The sequence below is a fragment of the Salmo salar genome, chromosome ssa06, assembly GCF_905237065.1.
Source record: "Salmo salar chromosome ssa06, Ssal_v3.1, whole genome shotgun sequence".
Lineage (NCBI taxonomy): Eukaryota > Metazoa > Chordata > Actinopteri > Salmoniformes > Salmonidae > Salmo > Salmo salar.
In genome coordinates, this window is record NC_059447.1 from 31,815,455 (window position 1) to 31,837,534 (window position 22,080).

At 46.6% G+C, this 22,080-nt stretch overlaps 2 protein-coding genes across 9 annotated transcripts in view; one reads left to right on the forward strand and one right to left on the reverse strand.

The window, feature by feature from the left end:
* LOC106606974 (caskin-2) overlaps positions 1-20,364 on the forward strand; it is a 91,224-nt gene extending 70,860 nt beyond the window's left edge. Inside the window, exons 8-20 of one of the 8 annotated variants that reach the window (XM_045720288.1) lie at positions 4,219-4,327; positions 4,570-4,678; positions 6,371-6,465; positions 11,398-11,515; positions 13,345-13,521; positions 13,765-13,842; positions 14,525-14,661; positions 14,879-14,942; positions 15,091-15,197; positions 15,442-15,654; positions 15,778-17,704; positions 17,793-18,075; positions 18,559-20,364. In XM_045720288.1, coding sequence (XP_045576244.1) covers positions 4,219-4,327; positions 4,570-4,678; positions 6,371-6,465; positions 11,398-11,515; positions 13,345-13,521; positions 13,765-13,842; positions 14,525-14,661; positions 14,879-14,942; positions 15,091-15,197; positions 15,442-15,654; positions 15,778-17,704; positions 17,793-18,075; positions 18,559-18,655 — 3,514 coding nt within the window. In that variant the 3' untranslated portion in view covers positions 18,656-20,364. The remainder of the gene's footprint in view (positions 1-4,218; positions 4,328-4,569; positions 4,679-6,370; positions 6,466-11,397; positions 11,516-13,344; positions 13,522-13,764; positions 13,843-14,524; positions 14,662-14,878; positions 14,943-15,090; positions 15,198-15,441; positions 15,655-15,777; positions 17,705-17,792; positions 18,076-18,558) is intronic. The other 7 variants (XM_045720289.1, XM_045720290.1, XM_045720291.1 and 4 more) reach the window with 7 other exon arrangements.
* A 157-nt stretch (positions 20,365-20,521) lies between these two features.
* LOC106606975 (Na(+)/H(+) exchange regulatory cofactor NHE-RF1) overlaps positions 20,522-22,080 on the reverse strand; it is a 35,040-nt gene continuing 33,481 nt past the window's right edge. The window contains exon 6 of the mRNA XM_014203504.2: positions 20,522-21,791. Within this exon, the coding sequence (XP_014058979.1) occupies positions 21,645-21,791 (147 nt within the window). The 3' untranslated portion in view covers positions 20,522-21,644. The remainder of the gene's footprint in view (positions 21,792-22,080) is intronic.

Below are 22,080 nucleotides of genomic sequence, written 5' to 3' on the forward strand. Positions count from 1 at the left end.
TATGGCAGGCAAAAACCTGAGAAAAATCCAACCAGGAAGTGGGAAATCTGAGAATTGTAGTTTTTCTTTTGAATCCCTATCGAAACTACAGTGTCTGTGGGGTCACGTTGCACTTCCTAAGGCTTCCATTGGCTGTCAACAGCCTTTAGAAACTTGTTTCATCCTTCTCCTGTTACTGGGCAGAGAATAGGAGCTCAGTCAATCAGTGGACTGCCTGAGGACAAAGGACTTGGTTATGCGCGAGCACGGGAGCGCGCTGTTCCTTCTTTTTCTTCTGGAATGAATACGCTATTGTCCGGTTGGAATATTATCGACGTTTTATGTTAAAAAGACCCTAAAGTTTATCAACGTTTATGATGAGTATTTTTGTAAATTGATGTGCTCATTCACAGGAAGTTTTGGGTGGCAATACATTTTCTGAACATCACGCGCCAATGTGTGATCACACGCCAATTTTTATATCCAAAAAAATGATTTTTTGGGATATAAATATGAACTTTATCTAACAAAACATACATGTATTGTCTAACATTGAGTCCTGGGAGTGTCATCTGATGAAGATCGTCAAAGGTTAGTAATTAATTTTAGCTGTATTTCTGGTTTTTGTGACGCCTCTCTAAACTTGGAAAATGGCAGTTTGGTTTTTCTTGTTTAGGTGATGTGCTAACATAATCTAATGTTTTGCTTTCGCCGTAAAGCCTTTTTGAAATCTGATATTGTGGTTAGATTAACGAGAATCTTATCTTTAACTGAAAAAGCGTGTGCGAGCAAGGAGGCCTACAAACCTGACTCGGTTACACCAGCTGTCAGGAGGAATTGTGGGAAGCTTGTGGAAGGCTACCCGAAATGTTTGACCCAAGTTAAACAATTTAAAGGCAATGCTACCAAATACTAATTGAGTGTATGTAAACTTCTGACCCACAGGGAATGTGATGAAAGAAATAAAAGCTGAAATAAATCATTCTCTCTACTATTATTCTGACATTTCACATTCTTAAAATAAAGTGGTGATCCTAAATGACCTAAGACAGGGAATTTTTACTACAATTAAATGTCAGGAATTGTGAAAAACAGAGTTTAAATGTATTTGGCTAAGGTGCATGTAACCTTCCGATTTCAACTGTAAGTGTTGATATGACAGCAGTCAAAAATAGTCAGTTGTTGTCAGCTCGCGCTTATATTGTGTGCATCTTCATCAGTTGGACTTCATTTAGCTGTTATCCCTTGTCCTAACAGTTGACTCAAATCTTCATCAATTTCACTTGCTTTAACACACTTTGACACCTTTGTTTGGTTATAGTGCGTAATAGTCTCCGGTTTTCTCTTTGTGTTCCGTTGTCTTGTCATTCTTCAGCACTGTTGAGGAGTACAACAGCTGTGCAGGTGCCTTATTTTGCAGAGGTAGGGAGCTCCCATCTCACTTTGTTCATGGTGCCAGCCAGACTTGTTTTCTTTACAAGCAAATTGTTCGCCAATGACAGTGAAGTTAAGAAATTGTCCATGGAGACATTTCTCCCCATGCCAATGTAAGGTCTCCAACACTCACCTGCTGCACAATGTAGATATTTTCCCAGATATTGAAAGCCGTTCAGCATGTTCTCACGGTGTAGCCTGCTCCAAGTAGCCCAGAGTAGACTGATAAGACTGCTGTGATTCAGTGGAATGATTTAGAGTACATATCATTTAAGATTCTAATTAGAATGGATCAATACAATAGAATGGCCTATCCTGTTTTTCCATTCACAACTGGTGAAGACATAATTATGCATCGTTCGCTTCCCCTCCCTTTCTCCCCATCATACTTTACTTCATTTATTTAATCTGTTATATGTGTGAAATTAGTTTCGGTTTAGGTTCAGTTTCGAGGAAATTATTGAGGCAATTATCAACTGGGACAGTGCCTTCAACTGTCGGGCGAAGGAGTGGAGCAGGCCCTGCTGTCGGGCGAAGGAGTGGAGCAGGCCCCGCTGTCGGGCGAAGGAGTGGAGCAGGCCCCGCTGTCGGGCGAAGGAGTGGAGCAGGCCCCGCTGTCGGGCGAAGGAGTGGAGCAGGCCCCGCTGTCGGGCGAAGGAGTGGAGCAGGCCACGCTGGGTTATTTGCAAAAAGTCAAGGACTGAGGGGGGCATGACTTAAATGGCAGAGTAATAAATACAATGAATGAGCAGTGAAAGTGACTGCTTTAGCAGTTCTAGTGTTAAGGAGTCCTATTAGTGGTGTGGTGGTCTGCCTTTTCTCTGACACACCTCCCTGGTCCAAACCACCTTACCAAAGAAACAGTCAAGGCTTTCATTGACTTTAATTGATAATGAAAGAGAGAAATGGTGTATTCAACCACGGCACAATGATTTCTGGGATCCGGTGGCCATATGACTCCATACCAATGCCCTGTGGTCCAATCACACGGTTATGTCACCACAATACATGCTGTAACCTGTCCCATGGTTCCACCACTTTGGCCCCACATAGACATCCATGTAATAGAGGTATTAAAGGGGGGATATGAACAGTGGGTTGTTGAGTCAGTGTGGCCCCAAAGGAGGAGAGGAGAACAGGATAGGGCTCTCTTTCAGTATCCAGCCAAACCAGAGGGACAGAGAGACTTTGATGAGCCTGCCCTCCTTTGTGTTTCTAAGGGGAAATGAAACGAGCACACTGACCTGGGGCTTAGCAGCCGCAGGGCAGAGAGAGGGAGGTGAGAGATGGGAAGAGAGAGTGAGAGATGCTGAAGCACAGTATCTGTAACAGGATGAGAATAATGAAGTTGAAGTAAGGGAGGGGTATTCTTCCTCTCCCTGTCTCTATATTTACATTTACATTTAAGTCATTTAGCAGACGCTCTTATCCAGAGCGACTTACAAATTGGTGCGTTCACCTTATGATATCCAGTGGAACAACCACTTTACAATAGTGCATCTAAATCTTTTAAGGGGGGGTTAGAAGGATTACTTTATCCTATCCTAGGTATTCCTTAAAGAGGTGGGGTTTCAGGTGTCTCCGGAAGGTGGTGATTGACTCCGCTGTCCTGGCGTCGTGAGGGAGCTTGTTCCACCATTGGGGTGCCAGAGCAGCGAACAGTTTTGACTGGGCTGAGCGGGAACTGTGCTTCCTCAGAGGTAGGGAGGCGAGCAGGCCAGAGGTGGATGAACGCAGTGCCCTTGTTTGGGTGTAGGGCCTGATCAGAGCCTGAAGGTATGGCGGTGCCGTTCCCTTCACAGCTCCGTAGGCAATCACCATGGTCTTGTAGCGGATGCGAGCTTCAACTGGAAGCCAGTGGAGAGAGCGGAGGAGCGGGGTGATATCTCTATATCTCTCTCTCTCTCTCCTGTATTTGTCCCCGGCATGGCCCCTCTACCAGGGCTCAGTCTTCTGAGTCATCGCTCTGTGCTTGGCAACTGAGCCCCAAAAAATCCCTCTCTGTCTCCCTCTCTCTAAGTGACTTCTTGTTAGATTCGTGCCTTATTTACTAAAGTAAGTGGTGAGGCAAACTGATGATGCAAATCACTGTCACTGTCTGAATCAGTCTTGTTATTTTGGGTTAGTATAGTTAAATGGTGTGATTGTGACAGAGGTCATTGTGAGATGGTGGGGTTCTGGTTTGGCTGGTGAGCAGGAATGCCATGGAAAGACAGGGGTTATTGGTTTGCGGTAGTTAGTTACCAAACTATTTGCATATGGGCGCGTGTGGATGCCCACTTCCCCTTGCCTAGTGTGTGTGTGTGCTTTGTTTGCGTGTGTGTGTGTGAATATACCTCTCCTGCCACTCTCACAAACGTTCCATGCTGCACATTCCCAGAAGAGCTCTGACATTCCCACTAATATTCCTAAAGCTTAACTTGTCTACTTTTTATTTTTAAATGTTACCTTTATATAACTAGGCAAGTCAGTTAAGAACAAATTCTTATTTTCAATGATGGCCTAGGAACAATGGGCTAACTGCCTTGTTCACTACCAGGATATTTGAGTGTGTGAATCCTCCACATTTCCCCCTGGCACCTCAGTGAGTTCATGTGATGTGGGATGTTGAGCAGACTAGCTACGGTGGATCACTGTAACACTCTGCCATTGACGTAATGTACCGTTCTGGCATCTGGTCCTGCTGGCTCCATCCATGGTTCTGCCTCGCAGAAACCTTTACAATTCACCCAATTCACCCTACAATTCAGCCTTTGTAAACTTGAATCTGTACTAAAGTAGTACTGTGTTGTTCCTCTGGTTCAGGTTGCTGCTGAAAGCGGGCATCGACATCAACAGGGCCACTAAGGCTGGCACTGCCCTGCACGAGGCTGCCCTCTACGGCAAGACGGAGGTGGTCAGACAGCTGCTAGAGGTAAGACACCTGGAGGGACATCAACCTCACTTAGTCTTTAACTAGTCTGATTCAATCACTATTCTACCACGTTCAACTAACAGTTGGTAACATGTTGTCCAATGTAAGTGAAGTGTGTTATTGAATAGGTTGTACAGTACATTGCCGTTGACTGCATTAGACTTGAGAACATTGATGTTGAATGTGTTGCTGTGTTTCAGTGCACATCTGATTGACAATAACGTTGTGTGTGGTTTTGACAGGCTGGTATAGACGTGAACATCCGTAACACGTACAACCAGACAGCCCTGGACATCGTGAACCAGTTCACCACCTCTCACGCCAGCAAGGACATCAAGCAGCTCCTACGAGGTGAACAGAGCACCGCTCACGACTGGAATACACTGGGACAGGAGATAGTTGTTAACAAATGAAGACATTTTTCCATGAAGTATGATTCTTTGGCAGTCTTTACCTCTCATTCTGTGTTTTCCGCCTGCTTTATTGTCCTTCAACCAGGACTCTACAGTGCGACCATTTTACTCACAAACTGAAAAAGTCAAGTATGAGTTTTGATTTTATAGCATATAAATCGCTGCTGTAGTTCTTTTCAAAGTATGTTGGCTGTTTTAGAAGTGTGTAGCCATAGAGTCTACTTGAGTGACTTTGTCCTTGTGTTTCTTGGCTATGGATATCATTTTGTTAGGTTGCTAGGTTGTTTTTCATGTTAGCTTGTTTGAGCTCGCTCAACTCAACTGCTAGTGAAGAGACATGGGAGACTCTCATCTCTCCCAGACAGACATGCCAGTTTCACTGTTACCCTTAAAGGGGCAGCTGAACATTTTTGTCTCCCCTAAGTGGCTAAGATATTTGACGGTACATTGTACTTGCTTGAGCATGGAACACCACAAAAACATTTTATTCTTTCACTTTTAGTCATTTCTTATCATAAAAATGCTCTTCCTCAAATACTTTTATTGTGTTCCTAAATGTATTTGTGTGTTAAAAAATCTATTTAGCTGCAGAAATTGAAAAAATGGCAGCATAGATTCCTGCTAGCGGATTTCTTTCTTTGTGCTTTTGTGTAGTGAAGCGACTCTTGCATTCTTTTGCAGTTTGAGTTCTGCAGGACAGTGTTCAGAGGTGTGTGTGTGGAGACAAACTGAGACAGAGCCAGTGCAGACGTTCCTATAGCGAGAGAGGCCCAGAGGAGAGACTGAGGGATATGAAATGCTCTAAGCTGTAATTCACCAAGCAGCTGTGTTTAACCTCATGGAGTACAGGTTACATAACCCTATCAGCTCACACACACGCGCGCACACACAACCAAAAGACTGGGTGCGTGTGTGTGTGTGTGACCTATGCGTTTGTTTGTTTGTGTGTGATTGATTGTTGCGTGCCACCCCTGTGTACGTGCGCATGCATGAGACTGTGTTTTGGACCTCTGCTGTTTGTGCTATCTCCTCTGTAATCCAGCAGGCCTGGGTCTTTGATCTGGTTCTCGCAGCCTGGGAACTCAGGCCATAATGAGCACTTGTGTTCCTCAGTCAGCAGACTGCTTCAAACATGGAGGCTGTGGAGAGACTTCCTGTTATGATCCAGTTCTCTCTGTGTTCAGAGTGAATAGAACACAATCAGCCACACAATCAGCCTGCTCGTCATGGATTAATTATTGATGTGTACCAACCAGTCAGAGGCTGAATACAGCACTGACTGACTCTGCTCTCTGATGTCACTGCATTCCATACCAGTGCCGGATGTGACTAATAAAAAAACAACAGGCATTGGGATTGTAGCGGCGTCTGGGTATATCCCCTTAAGGTGATTTGAAAAAGGTGTACATGTCAGTATGTATCAATCATTGGGCTGTATTTTCTTCCTGCCTTCGTTCATACCAATTCCCTGAACTAACTTTGTGTGTGTCTCTCTTTCTCTCCTCTCTCTGTCCCCCTCTCTCTCTTTCTCTTCTCTCTCTGTACCACTCTTTCTCCCCTCTCTGTCCCCCCCTCTCTCTCGCTCTCTCTCTACCTCTCTCTTTTTCCCCTCTGTCTTTCTCACACACAGATGCTACAGGTGTCCTGCAGGTGAGAGCTCTGAAAGACTACTGGAACATCCATGACCCCACCGCTCTCAACATCCGGGCCGGGGATGTCATCATGGTAGGCAGTAGGAACACACACACACACACACAACCCTCTCTATTTGCTGTCTGTAACTCCTCACATGTGCCTCAGCTGGCATTGCAGTGTTGTTCCCACACTCACTGTGCCCAACCGTGCCCCCATGTAGTCTGTTAGGACAGGTGTGTTTCCCCTTTTTTCCTCTCTAACAGGTGTTTTAGTAGCAGGCAGGGAGACAGGCTGGCAGTGTTTATGTGCGGGTGGCTTCATGTGTATTCAGTAGACACAGTATGTAGAAATGTGTGGACTACAGCAGGGGGTTTCAGCTGTTCCATGTAGTTGAACTATTCCACAGCTAGCACACCTGATTCAACATGTCAGCTAATCATCAAGCCCATGAATAGGTGACTCCGGTAAACTAGTTCAGGGCTACAACTAAATTGTGAAAAGTCTGCGGGTCCCCGAGGATAGGTTTGAAAACCGCTGGACTATAGGACGGTTTGAAAACCGCTGGACTGTAGGACGGTTTGAAAACCGCTGGACTGTAGGACGGTTTGAAAACCGCTGGACTGTAGGACGGTTTGAAAACCGCTGGACTGTAGGACGGTTTGAAAACCGCTGGACTGTAGGACGGTTTGGGAAACCGCTGGACTGTAGGACGGTTTGGGAAACCGCTGGACTGTAGGACGGTTTGGGAAACCGCTGGACTGTAGGACGGTTTGGAAAACCGCTGGACTGTAGGACGGTTTGAAAACCGCTGGACTGTAGGACGGTTTGAAAACCGCTGGACTGTAGGACGGTTTGAAAAGCCCTGGACTGTAGGACGGTTTGGGAAACCGCTGGACTGTAGGACGGTTTGAAAACCGCTGGACTGTAGGACGGTTTGGGAAACCGCTGGACTGTAGGACGGTTTGGGAAACCGCTGGACTGTAGGACGGTTTGGGAAACCGCTGGACTGTAGGACGGTTTGGGAAACCGCTGGACTGTAGGACGGTACATGGTACATGTCATCTATCAGTTCACTGTACTGAACCTGATGTACATGTCATCTACAGTGAGGGGGAAAAAAGTATTTGATCCCCTGCTGATTTTGTACGTTTGCCCACTGACAAAGAAATTATCAGTCTATAATTTTAATGGTAGGTTTATTTGAACAGTGAGAGACAGAATAACAACAAAAAAATCCAGAAAAACACATGTCAAAAATGTTGTAAATTGATTTGCATTTTAATGAGGGAAATAAGTATTTGACCCCTCTGCAAAACATGACTTAGTACTTGGTGGCAAAACCCTTGTTGGCAATCACAGAGGTCAGACGTTTCTTGTAGTTGGCCACCAGGTTTGCACACATCTCAGGAGGGATTTTGTCCCACTCCTCTTTGCAGATCGTCTCCAAGTCATTAAGGTTTTGAGGCTGACGTTTGGCAACTCGAACCTTCAGCTCCCTCCACAGATTTTCTATGGGATTAAGGTCTGGAGACTGGCTAGGCCACTCCAGGACCTTAATGTGCTTCTTCTTGAGCCACTCCTTTGTTGTCTTGGCCGTGTGTTTTTGGTCATTGTCATGCTGGAATACCCATCCACGACCCATTTTCAATGCCCTGGCTGAGGGAAGGAGGTTTTCACCCAAGATTTGACGGTACATGGCCCCGTCCATCGTCCCTTTGATGCGGTGAAGTTGTCCTGTCCCCTTAGCAGAAAAACACCCCCAAAGCATAATGTTTCCACCTCCATGTTTGACGTGGGGATGGTGTTCTTGGGGTCATAGGCAGCATTCCTCCTCCTCCTCCAAACACGGCGAGTTGAGTTGATGCCAAAGAGCTCCATTTTGGTCTCATTTGACCACAACACTTTCACCCAGTTATCCTCTGAATCTTTCAGATGTTCATTGGCAAACTTCAGACGGGCATGTATATGTGCTTTCTTGAGCAGGGGGACCTTGCGGGCGCTGCAGTATTTCAGTCCTTCACGGAGTAGTGTGTTACCAATTGTTTTCTTGGTGACTATGGTCCCAGCTGCCTTGAGATCATTGACAAGATCCTCCCGTGTAGTTCTGGGCTGATTCCTCACCGTTCTCATGATCATTGCAGCTCCACGAGGTGAGATCTTGCATGGAGCCCCAGGCCGAGGGAGATTGACAGTTCTTTTGTGTTTCTTCCATTTGCGAATAATCGCACCAACTGTTGTCACCTTCTCACAAAATTGCTTGGCGATGGTCTTGTAGCCCATTCCAGCCTTGTGTAGGTCTACAATCTTGTCCCTGACATCCTTGGAGAGCTCTTTGGTCTTGGCCATGGTGGAGAGTTTGGAATCTGATTGATTGATTGATTGCTTCTGTGGACAGGTGTCTTTTATACAGGTAACAAACTGAGATGAGGAGCACTCCCTTTAAGAGTGTGCTCCTAATCTCAGCTCGTTACCTGTATAAAAGACACCTGGGAGTCAGAAATCTTTCTGATTGAGAGGGGGTCAAATACTTACTTCCCTCATTAAAATGCAAATCAATTTATAACATTTTTTACATGAGTTTTTCTGGATTTTGTTGTTGTTATTCTGTCTCTCACTGTTCAAATAAACCTACCATCAAAATGATAGACTGATAATTTCTTTGTCAGTGGGCAAACGTACAAAATCAGCAGGGGATCAAATACTTTTTTCCCTCACTGTATCAGTTCACTGTACTGAACCTGATGTACATGTCCTCTATCAGTTCACTGTACTGAACCTGATGTACATGTCATCTATCAGTTCACTGTACTGAACCTGATGTACATGTCCTCTATCAGTTCACTGTACTGAACCTGATGTACATGTCCTCTATCAGTTCACTGTACTGAACCTGATGTACATGTCATCTATCAGTTCACTGTACTGAACCTGATGTACATGTCATCTATCAGTTCACTGTACTGAACCTGATGTACATGTCATCTATCAGTTCACTGTACTGAACCTGATGTACATGTCCTCTATCAGTTCACTGTACTGAACCTGATGTACATGTCCTCTATCAGTTCACTGTGCTGAACCTGATGTACATGTCATCTATCAGTTCACTGTGCTGAACCTGATGTACATGTCCTCTATCAGTTCACTGTGCTGAACCTGATGTACATGTCCTCTATCAGTTCACTGTGCTGAACCTGATGTACATGTCATCTATCAGTTCACTGTGCTGAACCTGATGTACATGTCCTCTATCAGTTCACTGTACTGAACCTGATGTACATGTCATCTATCAGTTCACTGTACTGAACCTGATGTACATGTCCTCTATCAGTTCACTGTACTGAACCTGATGTACATGTCATCTATCAGTTCACTGTACTGAACCTGATATACATGTCATCTATCAGTTCACTGTACTGAACCTGATGTACATGTCCTCTATCAGTTCACTGTACTGAACCTGATGTACATGTCATCTATCAGTTCACTGTACTGAACCTGATATACATGTCATCTATCAGTTCAAGGTCCAGTAGGTCCTTAAGGGTATAGTGCACCACAGGTGAACCTCACTATCCATATTCCTGAGGGGGAACTAGTTTATAGGGAGAGAGTACAGTGAGCCCCTATATCTGAAGGATGGCTCTCTTTGAGCCCAGAGAGCGAGAGAGACGGGTAGGGACAGGCCCTGGTATTCATCCATCACTCCCTCTCAGCAATGACTCTACTACTACTACTACTACTACTACTGTCTCACACATACACATCGTCTCATGACCCTGGCCTGTTTTTCTTCTTGGGAGTATGTCGGCCTATTCTGCTACTGTGGGGGTTGCTTCAATACCAGAGAGAAACTATTCATAAACCTTGCCCTCAGGCCACCCACCTCACCCATCAACTAGCCTTTCCACATCTCACACACACATATACATGTTAGATACTGGGCAAAAGGTTAGCTGACATCTTAGTGGGGACTGGTGCCGAACCAAAGCGCAAAAAGTGGTCGGGCGGAGCGAGGCGGGTGAGGAGGATTGGACAGGTTGATAGCGATGTTGTGTTTCCGTAAGTGGATGAATTGGTCTAATTTAGCATGTATGGTAAAGCCTCAAATCGTAGCTACATCTTCCATTTCAAATGAGCTAGTAAAAAAGTGAATAATTACAAAAAAATATTTAATTTTGTGTGACTACAGCGCCAGCGATAAAAAGCCAAAATGGAGACGTTCTAGTTGAGCGAGGCATCGGAGCCTACAGGGTTTTTATCATTGAAAACAATGCATAGTAAAATAAATCCCACACACTGTGCCTTTAGCTAGTTTAGGCCTTTAGAAAAAGATGTTTTGACAACTTGGATGGGTCAATTAATTTAAATGTATTTTTCTATAGCTGCCAAACCTGCCCATTCAGTACATGCTATTTCCCCCTCTACCCACATCTTTTACCAGACACACAACCCAACACCCCTCTTCTCCCCCATACCCTCAGCCCCCGAACCCAAATTCCCTTGGCTTGTATCCTCTGACTAAGGCTGCTAAATTAGGGAGCAGAGACAATGGTCTGGGTTTTAGCAGCTCATGTGGACAAATGGAACATGATCAGAAACACATGACTACTGTCATCATCTGTTTGTGATTGACCTTTTGGTTCTCTCTCTTTTGGTTTGTTATTGTACTACAGTTGATCTCTGGGCTGTGGCGCTGCTTTTGTATCACCCTCCCAACTTATGTAAAACATATTTTGACATTATGAAAACAAACCATACAGAGACATAGATACACAGATGAAGTTGTTAACACGTAGAACGTGTTTCAAGTTGGAGCATGTACTTTCTGTCATTGTCCCAGAACTGCACACTTCAGGTCAGGTACACTCCTACACACGTACATAAACAGTGGAAATGACACCACGTTGTTATAGAATCTCACAGACCTACCTGCCTCAATATGGAGAGACACTGGGTAGTAATAGCCATCGGATTGGTTTAGACCTGTCTTAATGTTTGTTTTGATTGGCTGCCTGGCAGGTCCTAGAGCAGCACGTGGACGGGCGCTGGAAGGGGCACATCCACGACAGCCAGAGGGGCACCGACCGGGTGGGCTACTTCCCCCCAAACATTGTAGAGGTCATCAGCAGACGCTCAGGTCAGTACACACACACACACACACACACACACACACACACACACACACACACACACACACACCCTATAAGTTCAGTGTAATCATTAGCTATTCCCCACTCCCATCTGAAAGCAATGGGCAAAGAGAGAGAGAGCCCTCTGACATTTGCCTCCTTCATTGCGTAACCGTGGCACCCGCAGCAAACGGAGGATTCGTAGCTTGTTGAGTCAGCTGCCGGCATGTCGGAACATCAACACACAGACACACTCACTCACTCACACACTCACTAACTCATCTCCCAGACATGTCAGCACACTCACAATGCAGGATTAAGTCAGAAATGGAAAGGGAAATGGCTTGGAACTGCATGAGTCATCTGCTATTGTACATTATGTAAAAATTCCCACCCTTACCCACGCAGTCTACCTCTAATACCGGTTAGATTAACAGAAGGTGTCAGTTACCTACCTAACACCACAGAAGAAGATAATCCGCCCCACACCACCTCTTCGATGTGCACTAGAGGGAGAAATCCCTGAGTGAATAGGTTGGCGTGGTGACACTCATGGAGCAGCTTTGACAGAACAGGGAGCAGCTCAGCACTGCAGTCAGAGAAAAATGACAGGTTTCTGTCTTCTCTGCAAATCTGTCACCACAACAAAAGATCAGGGGAACGGGAGACCCATCTTAAATTCTCCCTCTGCACCTACTGTACCTTCAGAAAGTATTCACACCCTGTTACTTTTTCCACATTTTGTTGTTACAGCCTGAATTTAAAAATTATTACATTGAAATGTTGTGTCACTGATCTACACACAATACCCCATAATGTCAAAGTGGAATTTTGACATCATAGAAAATGAAAAGTTGAAATGTATTCAACCCCTTTTGTTATGGCAAGCCTAACTAAGTACAGATGTAAAAATGTGCTTATCAAGTCACATAATAAGTTGCATGGACTCACTCTGTGTTCAATAATAGTGTTAACGTGTTTTTTTTATGATAACCCCATCGTTGTACCCAACACATACAATTATCTGTAAGGTCCCTCGCAAAGAACAGAACCTATTGGTAGTTGGGTGTTAAAAATAAAAGCAGACATTGAGTGACCTAGTTACAGTTGTGACTTAAATTGTCTTGACAATCTATGGCAAGGTATGACAATGGCTGTCAAGCAATGATCAACAACCAACTTGACAGAGCATGAAGAATTTTATATTTATATTGCAAATATTGTACAATCCAGGTGTGCACAGCTCTTAGAGACTTACCCAGAAAGACTCACAGCTGTAATCTCTGCAAAAAGTGATTCTAACATGTATTGACTCAGGGGTGTGAATATTTATGTAAATTAGATATTTCTGTATTTCATTTTCAAAAATGTACTACAAAGAAATATATATAAAAAAATCCACTTTGTCATTATGGGGTATTGTATATAGATGGGTGAGCTAAAAATAAATCTATTGAATCAATTTTGAATTTAGGCTGTGACACAACAAAATGTGGAATAAATCAAGGGGTATGAATACTTCCTGAAGGAACTGTTTCTCCCTTGGCTCCACACACAAACACACTGATAGGTTGTATCGCTACACATCACTGCATTGGAAGAGCAGTGGTGGCCCCTCTTCATTACAGGTTGGCCCCTCCAGAGAACACCCCATTTCCCAGACTGCCTTGGTTGGACTAATCCCTCATGCTTCCAATCCATCCCTTGCTCCTATTTTTCTCTCTTCCTCCTCCTTTTCTCTCAGCATCTCTCCATCCATACCATGTAATGTCCACCTCTAACCATCAGCTTGCGTTTAACCTCTCTGTCTGTGTGTCCTACCTGTTTGACCCTGTAGGGGGCACCCTGTCCCGGCACGCCTCTCTGCCCACCCAGCGCCACCAGCTCCTCTCCAGAGCCCCCCTCTCCTCCAGCCTGAGCTCAGCCCCCCAGACCGACGACTCCTACACACTGTACACCCCCAACAATCCCCACCTGGCCCTCCCCCACACCATCGGCCTCAGCGCCAACCCAGGTATATACACACACACCCTTATACATGCACTCAGAGGACAGACGCACATCGAAACAGGTATACAGTACTCAGCCCCCTAACCAGCCAGACAACTTCCCCACCACTGTGAACCGTGGTGAGGGCACAAGGACACCTATGTTCGCCCCCTCTAAACCCCTCTCATGCTCAGGCCCAGCCAATCCCCAGTGCTGCTCCGTAGACCATGGTACCCCCATGGCCCAACAGTGTTGTTATGTCTGATAGGTCGGCCTCCCAGCAGCCTCTCTCAGCCTGGTTGTCCCCTGGAGGACATCTGGGTGCTCAGGAACTCACACACCGCGGGTAAGAGTCCCTCCACTGTCCCCCCATGACAATAGCTGGCTGTCTCTGTCCCCTATCCCCATGCTCTACCTTTGTCATGTGCCAGCTTCAAACTGAGCTTCCCATAGCTCCTGCTGTTCTCCCTGCTGCCACGAGATGGGACCACCAGGAAACCTCTGTTCCAGTGACCAAAAAAAGTGACAATTCCGACAGTCTACAGGACACTGCAAGCTTAATGGGTGCCCTGTGTACTCCGCTGTAGGAATTTTCCATTGTGGATGACCTTTCATCTGTCCTACTGCAGGACTGTAGTTGTAGTTTACCCCTGTAGTTCTGTACCCTTGGCTGCTGTTGCTCTATGCCTGCAGCTCCGCTCCACCATGCAACCATCTCCCTTGGCTTCGTATGGCAGCAAATGACGTCCTGTCCTGGCCTGTGCCACCCCCCTGATCTGTGATGACTTTCCTGGCTCAGTGACAGGGTCCACAGCCCCAACCTCTGCCATCCTCTGCCAGCTTCAGTTAGAATCACGTGGATGTGTGTGTGACTGTGTTGACGTGAGCTCTGGAAGGACACAGAGGGGAGGGACCTCATTTTGCTCTCCCTCTCGCTGTCCAGCCACCACGGTTGTCTTTAACGTCCCTCACTTCTATCTCTCTTTCTCTTCTCCCTCTGCATCCTCCTCTCCTGTGGTCCGATCTAGCAGGTGACAGGAACAGTGTAGGGAGTACTGGCAGTGTGGGCAGCACCCGTAGTGCTGGGAGTGGACAGAGCACAGAGAGTAACACTGCCCCCAACGGACAACACCAGCAGACCACCGCACTCCCAGACACAGCCAAAGTACTGGACCAATTGTTATTTCAGCTTTATTTATCCTGGCTAGTTTTACTGAGATTTACTGAGATAACAATGCTAAAACAATTGCAAACCTTACTCACAGCTATGAACAGAGGAAATGTAATATTGTGATTTACTGTCTTCATATGTAGTGCCAGTCAACAGATTGTTTATTCCTGCTCTCTCTGTAACTTGTCTTGTGCTCTGTTTTGATGTGCAGCCAGCGCCCTCTGCTGGTGACTCAGGGCAACCAGTCCCCAATAAACAGCCTGACCTGACTGCAGGTAGGAATACCAACCCTTTCTCTCATTACTGTTGCATACCACAACATTTCTCCTGAAACTTCAACTTTCTAGTTTGGTTTGTGCTTATTGGTAGAAAACATCCTGAACACCATTCATTTAACTCTCCAGTGTGTGTTTTCTTGTCTAGTGGTTCTGGGTGCTCCTCGGAGGCCGATGGTGAACATACAGAGACCAGGGGAACAGCAGTTTGTCTCCCCACAGTTTGTACGTCCTCAGCAGCTACTGGAGGGCAAGGTGAGAATCAGACACAGGACAGACGCAGGACAGGACAGACGCAGGACAGGACAGACGCAGGACAGGACAGACGCAGGACTGGAAATATTGTCCATGTTTGCCACACATTACCACTCATGATTGTATTTTTCTGTGTACTCTGTATGCCACAGTGAAATAAATGTATCTATTAAAAGAAAGGAGGACAGTGAATAGGCCAGTAATTGATGTCAATGTGATACTCAACCCCTCCCCTCTGGTGTAGGATGCAGAGGCCATCTACCAGTGGCTGAGTGACTTCCAGTTGGAGCAGTACACTGGGAACTTCATCACGGCCGGCTACGACGTCCCCACCATCAGCAGGATGACCCCAGAGGACCTGACGGCCATCGGCGTCACCAAGCCAGGCCACCGCAAGAAGATCTCAATCGAGATAGGAAACCTCAGCATCCCAGAGTGGCTGCCTGAATACATCCCGGTAAGGTCTTACTGATGCATGTGTCTGTCTGTCTGTCTGCTTTTGTGTGCAGGTCAGGTTTTACATTACTTTCGTAAAGGTTTCAACTGTGTAGGTCTGACTGTGACTCTTCTCCTACTCCAGGCAGACCTGGGGGAGTGGCTGAGTACCATAGGCCTGCCTCAGTACCAAAGGAAGCTGTCAGAGAACGGCTATGACTCCATCAGCATCGTACGGGACCTGACCTGGGAGGACCTGCAGGAGATAGGCATCACCAAGCTGGGCCACCAGAAGAAGATGATGCTGGCCGTGAAGAAGCTGTGTGACATCCAGAGGGCCATCCTAGCTGCAGAATCTGGCCAGGGCACGTTGCGCCGCAAGCCCCCTGGAGCCCTTCACCTGGTCACCATCGAGCCCCCTGACAGCGCCTCTGACTGCCCCTCGCCCCACACCCCCAAGATGCTGACCTTCCAGGACAGCGAGCTGAGCGCTGAGCTGCAGACAGCCATGTCCAGCCACTACCAGGAGGGCCTGGCCATCAAGAGTGCCGTGGGCATGTCTCGGAGCCAAGAGAGCATCGACGCCCGGTCCAGGGGCTCAGGGCGCTCCCAGGACCCCCCCACGGCCTCCATCACTCCCCACAGCCGCTCACAGGAGAGCCTAGGCAGCAGCAGCACCTCTACCAGCCTCAGTGCTGACAGCAGCCCTGCCAAGGAGAGGAACATTCCAGAAGGCTGGGACCAGAGGTCCATACTACAGCAGCAGCTGCCCAAGCAGGTCCCCCTGGGGGCAGCCACCGTGTTCAAGTACCCAGCCATCCCAGCCAAGCCTAAAGGCCCTGGGTCTCACTCCCTAGGCTCCTCTCCCCAGGGCTCCCCGGCCCAGAGGGGCTTCAGCTACCTCCACTCCCACTGTGGCAGCACCGACCTGAGCTACGGCTCGCCCACCAAGCCCTTGGCACACACCTACCACGCCATGACCCTGGCCCCGCCTAAGAAGCGCAGCCAGAGCCTGACACGCTATGCCCTGTCAGACGGCGAACCAGACGAAGAGGATGACGACCTGGCTCCGCCCTCTAGCACCCTAGAGTCCTACGCCACCCTGACCCGCCGGCCTGGACGCAGCCAGCTGGCAGGCATGCAGACCACACCCGTAAAGTACGGCACTGTAGGGCGTAGCCAGTCCTTTGCCGTGCGCGCTCGTAAAAAGGGTCCCCCTCCAGCCCCACCCAAGAGACTGAGCTCGGTGAGCAGCAGCCCCAGCGTTGGGTCCATGGAGAATATGGCGCCCTCTCCTGGGGGGGTGGAGACAGACAGCCCAGGGAGCGTGAGGAGCATCGCAGCCTGTCTGGAGGCCTCCACTGAGGGGAAGAGCCTGTCCAGGCCCAGGCTGGACCTCCTCCAACCAGAGCCTCTCCTCCCCAGCCTCACCCCCTCAGGACTGGAGCCCAGAGAGGCCTCCGCAGGGATGAAGAGGAGGGTGCAGAGCGAATGTGTTCCAGCCCAGACCGACATCCCAGACCATGACCCAGAGCGAGGGGTGAAGTCAGACTCTGAGGAGGAGGAACCTAAGGCACCGGGGTTGGATGGCTCCTCATCCCCTCACAATAGCTCCAGCGAGTGTATCCCCTTCGCTGAGGAGGGCAACCTCACCATCAAGCAGAGGCCCAAGGTGGGAGGGCCGCTCAGGGCCGAGAGCACTGTGGAGATCCCGGCAGACAAGAACGGGCCCACCAAGACAGCCCTGGAGGTGCCTGAGTTTAACCTGAAGGAGTCAGACACTGTGAAGCGGAGATACAAGCCTAAAGACCATGCTGGCAGCTCTCCCACCAGTGACAGTGAGGGCCAGATAGAGTCAGACTCCAGTCCAGGCAGCAGGGCCCAGTCCCAGAGCTGTGAGGAGGTGAGTCTGGTCAGTCTGAGGATCAGCGAGGCCAGTCTGGAAGGGCTGGAGAACCTAGCAGGGACAGGCACACCCCTCAAACCCCCCGTCTCCCCCAAGCCTCACAGCTCCCACAGACCCCCCGTCACAGCCCCAAAACCGTCCCGACACAGTCTGGCTGCTGCTACAGGTAACTTATTACACGTGGAAGCTCATTATTATGTCTTTCTGTTTTTATCATCAATTCTGAGTTTCTGCTTTTGCTTCCTGTCCAACAGCCATAGTGCCGCCCACTGTGACTGTCAACGTGGTACAGAGTCTTGCCTTCTCAGCCCCACCATCACCCACACCCAGCCGGTGTCCCACAGCCCCAGGGCTTCAGAGCCAGGCAGCCCAGACAGGCAAGCCCCAGATCTGTGTGGTCGGCCCAGGCCCAGGGGTAGAGTCTGGCCCGGGGTTAGAGGTGGTGCAGCAGCAGAGGCTGGAGCAGACCAGCACCTCTCTGGAGGCAGCACTGCAGGCTGTGGAGAGAAAACTCACCCAGGAGGACAGCACTGACGGGTAAGAGAACACGATAAACACCTCACCATTTCCTGTATTTACAGGCCATATACACTCTACTGTTTATGTGAACTGAAGTAGCATTCATGCAACATTATATCTGTCCCATTATGGTGTCTTTGAGAGCATGGGCAGTGCCATTGAGGCCATCTCCATTTTGAAGTAGTCAGTTTTCTTCTTCTACTACTTCAATGAGTTGGTAAACAAACTGAAAGGTTGCATACTGCAGCTGGAGTGTGTTGTCTGAACAGGTATAAAGACAAGGTTGGTGATTTACTGTCCCTTGCAGGTATGGAATGTTTGCTCAGGTCCCACCTGATGACCTGGATGGAATTATGTGATCCTTCCTTAACCCATATTTGACTACTTCAAAATGGTGAAAGTCCTCAATGGCGCTGCCCTTGATAAAACAGGCTTTTGAGCACTTGAGTCCTCTATCTATCTCCATGACTAAACCCTGCTTCTTTTTCCACCTCCTGACAGTGGGGCTAACACAGTGAAGTCAGCGGGCAACATTCTGGATGACATTGGCAACATGTTTGATGACCTTGCTGACCAGCTGGATGCCATGCTGGACTAAGCCCTCTATCCACTCCACTGACCAGCCCACTGACCCTTGACCCTTCACCTCAGGAAGTACTAATGACCATGAGAGGGAGAATGGAGCAGGTCACCCCACCTAAGTGTTATCTCCGACCCCGACGCCCCTAAAACTACAGGCCAACCCCCACCACCAGACTAACAGAAACATATGGGACTACATTGTAGGATGTGCCATGGACTGGGATGGTTTTAATGAACAGTGTGTATCCATCTCCCTCCTCCCTGCCTCCATGTTGCCACTTCTTCTCCTTTCAACACCAGCACTTAACTCTGCTCTACAGTGCATTGCCATCAGTCACAACAACCCTGTTGGTTTCAACACAGGGCCTGACTGACTGTAGATACATGAGGGGTGGACAACATACTGTACCAGTACACCGTTGTATTGGGTTGTTTCATATTCTACCCAACATCCTCCATTTCTTTGTCTTGATGGTGTGTCTTTCTTCCCCTCCTTTCTCACAGTATCCACCTCTGTGTAAAGTCATTGTTTGGCCATTGCAGCAGTAGAGAGAGAGACAATGGGGAGAAGTGGTGTTTTTATACTGTCCTATAGAGGAACCATTCCTAGACAGAATATTACCATACAATACCATTTGTATTAGACGCTGTATCTGTCATTTGACCTTTGTATTTCACTATGTCTGACCATTTCAATTGGACCTTGTTGATATTTTCAATACTCTTGTATTTTATCCATTTTATACCAAGTTGACCACAATGAAAGTGTTTTTGTGTCTTCCTCAAGGCATGGTGCCAGTACATTTGTGCTGTTAAAATCTTTAGTAATACAGAATGACTAGATGCTATATAATTTCTGGTTTTATGAAGCTATGTAAAAGTGCTGGATGATATTGTTTAAACAAAAGGGAAGAAGACCTTTGCTTTTCAAAGCATATTTAGCTATTGTCACTGTCCACACTGTCAATATAAGGAGTTATACATGCTTTGTACAGCCGAGGATGACATGCAAGATATTAATAATGTACACTATTTTTGAAAGAAAAAAAACAACATTTTAATGTAGATTAGTCCAACTAGTATTTAAATTAGAGTATCTAAATATGTATATTGTATACTTATAGGTATATCTGGGAGCAGAATCATATTCAACCAAAGTTCTTTGTACAGATTTTCCTTAAATATTTCCATAAAATGCAGAGCCATTGTTAAGGGGTTCTGGTCTTCCTTATTGTAACATGAAATGAATTATCTACATGGTTATCAAAAAAACGGTCTGTTTTTTTCCCTGTCCACCCAGCATTATATGGCTATGTTCCATATTTGGACTCTATATTTGAACTCTTCTATGCTGTCTTTCTGTCTTCCTCATCAACTTTCAAATCATTAACCCTGACTTGTATGATTGTGTAGTGTCCTCTGTACTGTAAATGTTTGTTGTTTCAGTGTGAATGTGATCCCTGGCTGTAACCTGGGTTTCATCTCTGTCGTTCTCAGGAATGTCCCACCTATTCAGTTCAAGCTGCTCTCACATTAAACACGCACACCTGGCTTTGTTATGGGAGGAGGAACCGTGGTTTTGAAGAGGTGAGGTGAAGGAGAGCCTTGCGTGAATGTGAAAGAGGCACCTTATTTAAGATGGGTCTGTGGATATATGTTATTCTGTTTTTTCATCCAGCTGAATCTTCATTTGGTTACAGTTAACCATTAAATATTCAAGTCTGATCCTGTTGAATTCTCTCGTTCATTTCTGGATTTAAATATCCAGAAGCCTTTTAAGAGTGGGTGCATTTCATCTACACCTTTATAGCACAGAAATAGATTTCTAACATTTATGTTATTGTAGTCTTAATTTAAATGGAGAGTCATGGGACAACAGTGGTGAGATGTACAATTTAATACAGTATAGAAATAACATGAACAGTTTAAGAGCATGACACCCCCATACAATTCAATAGTGAAAATAGCGAATCTCACTGTCATTCTCAATACTGAACATACACATAACATTTAGTGAAGCGCAGACATTTATATTCTTATTAAAGAAAGCAATTATGTTTAAGTACATCTACGTAAACGTAAAATCCTCAAAGCATTTTGACAATGGCAATAAAAAAAAACTGAAATGAAAAGTATCGCAATATACAGTGGTAATGGCAACGCTATGGACGTAAGGTTTTCAGCCTTCACATTTATTGAAGTAAGACTGGTATGGATGGACACTGCACCAACATATCGTTCCCCAATGACTGACTGACTGTCAGTGGTTGTCGTTCATCAGGGTTTTGGTCCCTAAAAGGTTTGCAGAATCTACCACACACAGACTTGATTAGTGAAGGTGCTGAAGGCAAAAACTGGACAAACATGGAAAAATCTCTGCACACTTCCAGTCAGAAGCAAATTTCTTCTGAAGCTCGACTGACCCAAAGCTCAGCTACATGAAAGACATTTGCATCTGACTGGAAGTGTGAAGTGGCTTGCTACTTGGCGTCTGAAAGGTGATAGACTAGACAGGTATGTAAGTGGCTGGTCCCATTCTCATTTAAGGCAAAAAAAATATTGTTTCAATGACTGATTAACGTGTAGAGGAATGGCCATAAGAGAGACCTACTCCACTATACTGACAGGCACCAGGCTATGACCAGCAGGGACTTCCAAGGTCTTCTGGGCATACACACCCAGGTACAAAACACAAACTGATTTTCAAATCACAATACAAAGATTCTTATCTGATCTAGCTGTTTCCTTTCCAACATTGGCATATTCGTCTAGATATTGTTAGCACATCATTTATAGCATCTGGAATATAATACATATGTGTGTATATATTTTACATATACCTGTATTCTCCCTCACCAATAGTTAAACTGCTGGTTTTAATGAGTCATAGAAAACATGGGGCTTAGAACAACCCCTCTCTCTCTCCGTCCCTCTCTCTCTGTCCCTCTCCTTCACTGACCTATGTGAGTATCTACTGGATGTGGGTGTGTGCAGGGCGAGGTACTCTACAGGTTGCTGAACAGTTCATTTTTCTTGCTCCAGTCCATGGGCGGGGCCCTCTTGTTAGAGCGTTTCTGGTGAGCACGCTCCTTGACCTGCTGCAGGGACAGGTTCAGACCCGGGATGGCGCCCATGATCACTGGCTCAGACAACTGACCAACCAGGGAGGAGAGAGAGGGGTTAGAAGAGAGTGTGAGAGAGGAGTAGAAGTAGAGAGAGAAAGCACAAGAGCCACAAGCCCCGTTTATACCTGGTTCTAAACATGAGTACTGTGTACTGATCTTGTCCGCATTCTGATTTTGCCAGCATATTTAAACAGGTGTAGATGACTAAAAGACACATTGAACTGATTGTGATCTGATCTTGCGTCACACACAGATCTGGATGGTGAAACCATTTAAATCGTTATCCCGCCCTCTAAAATAATTGACGCCATTGACT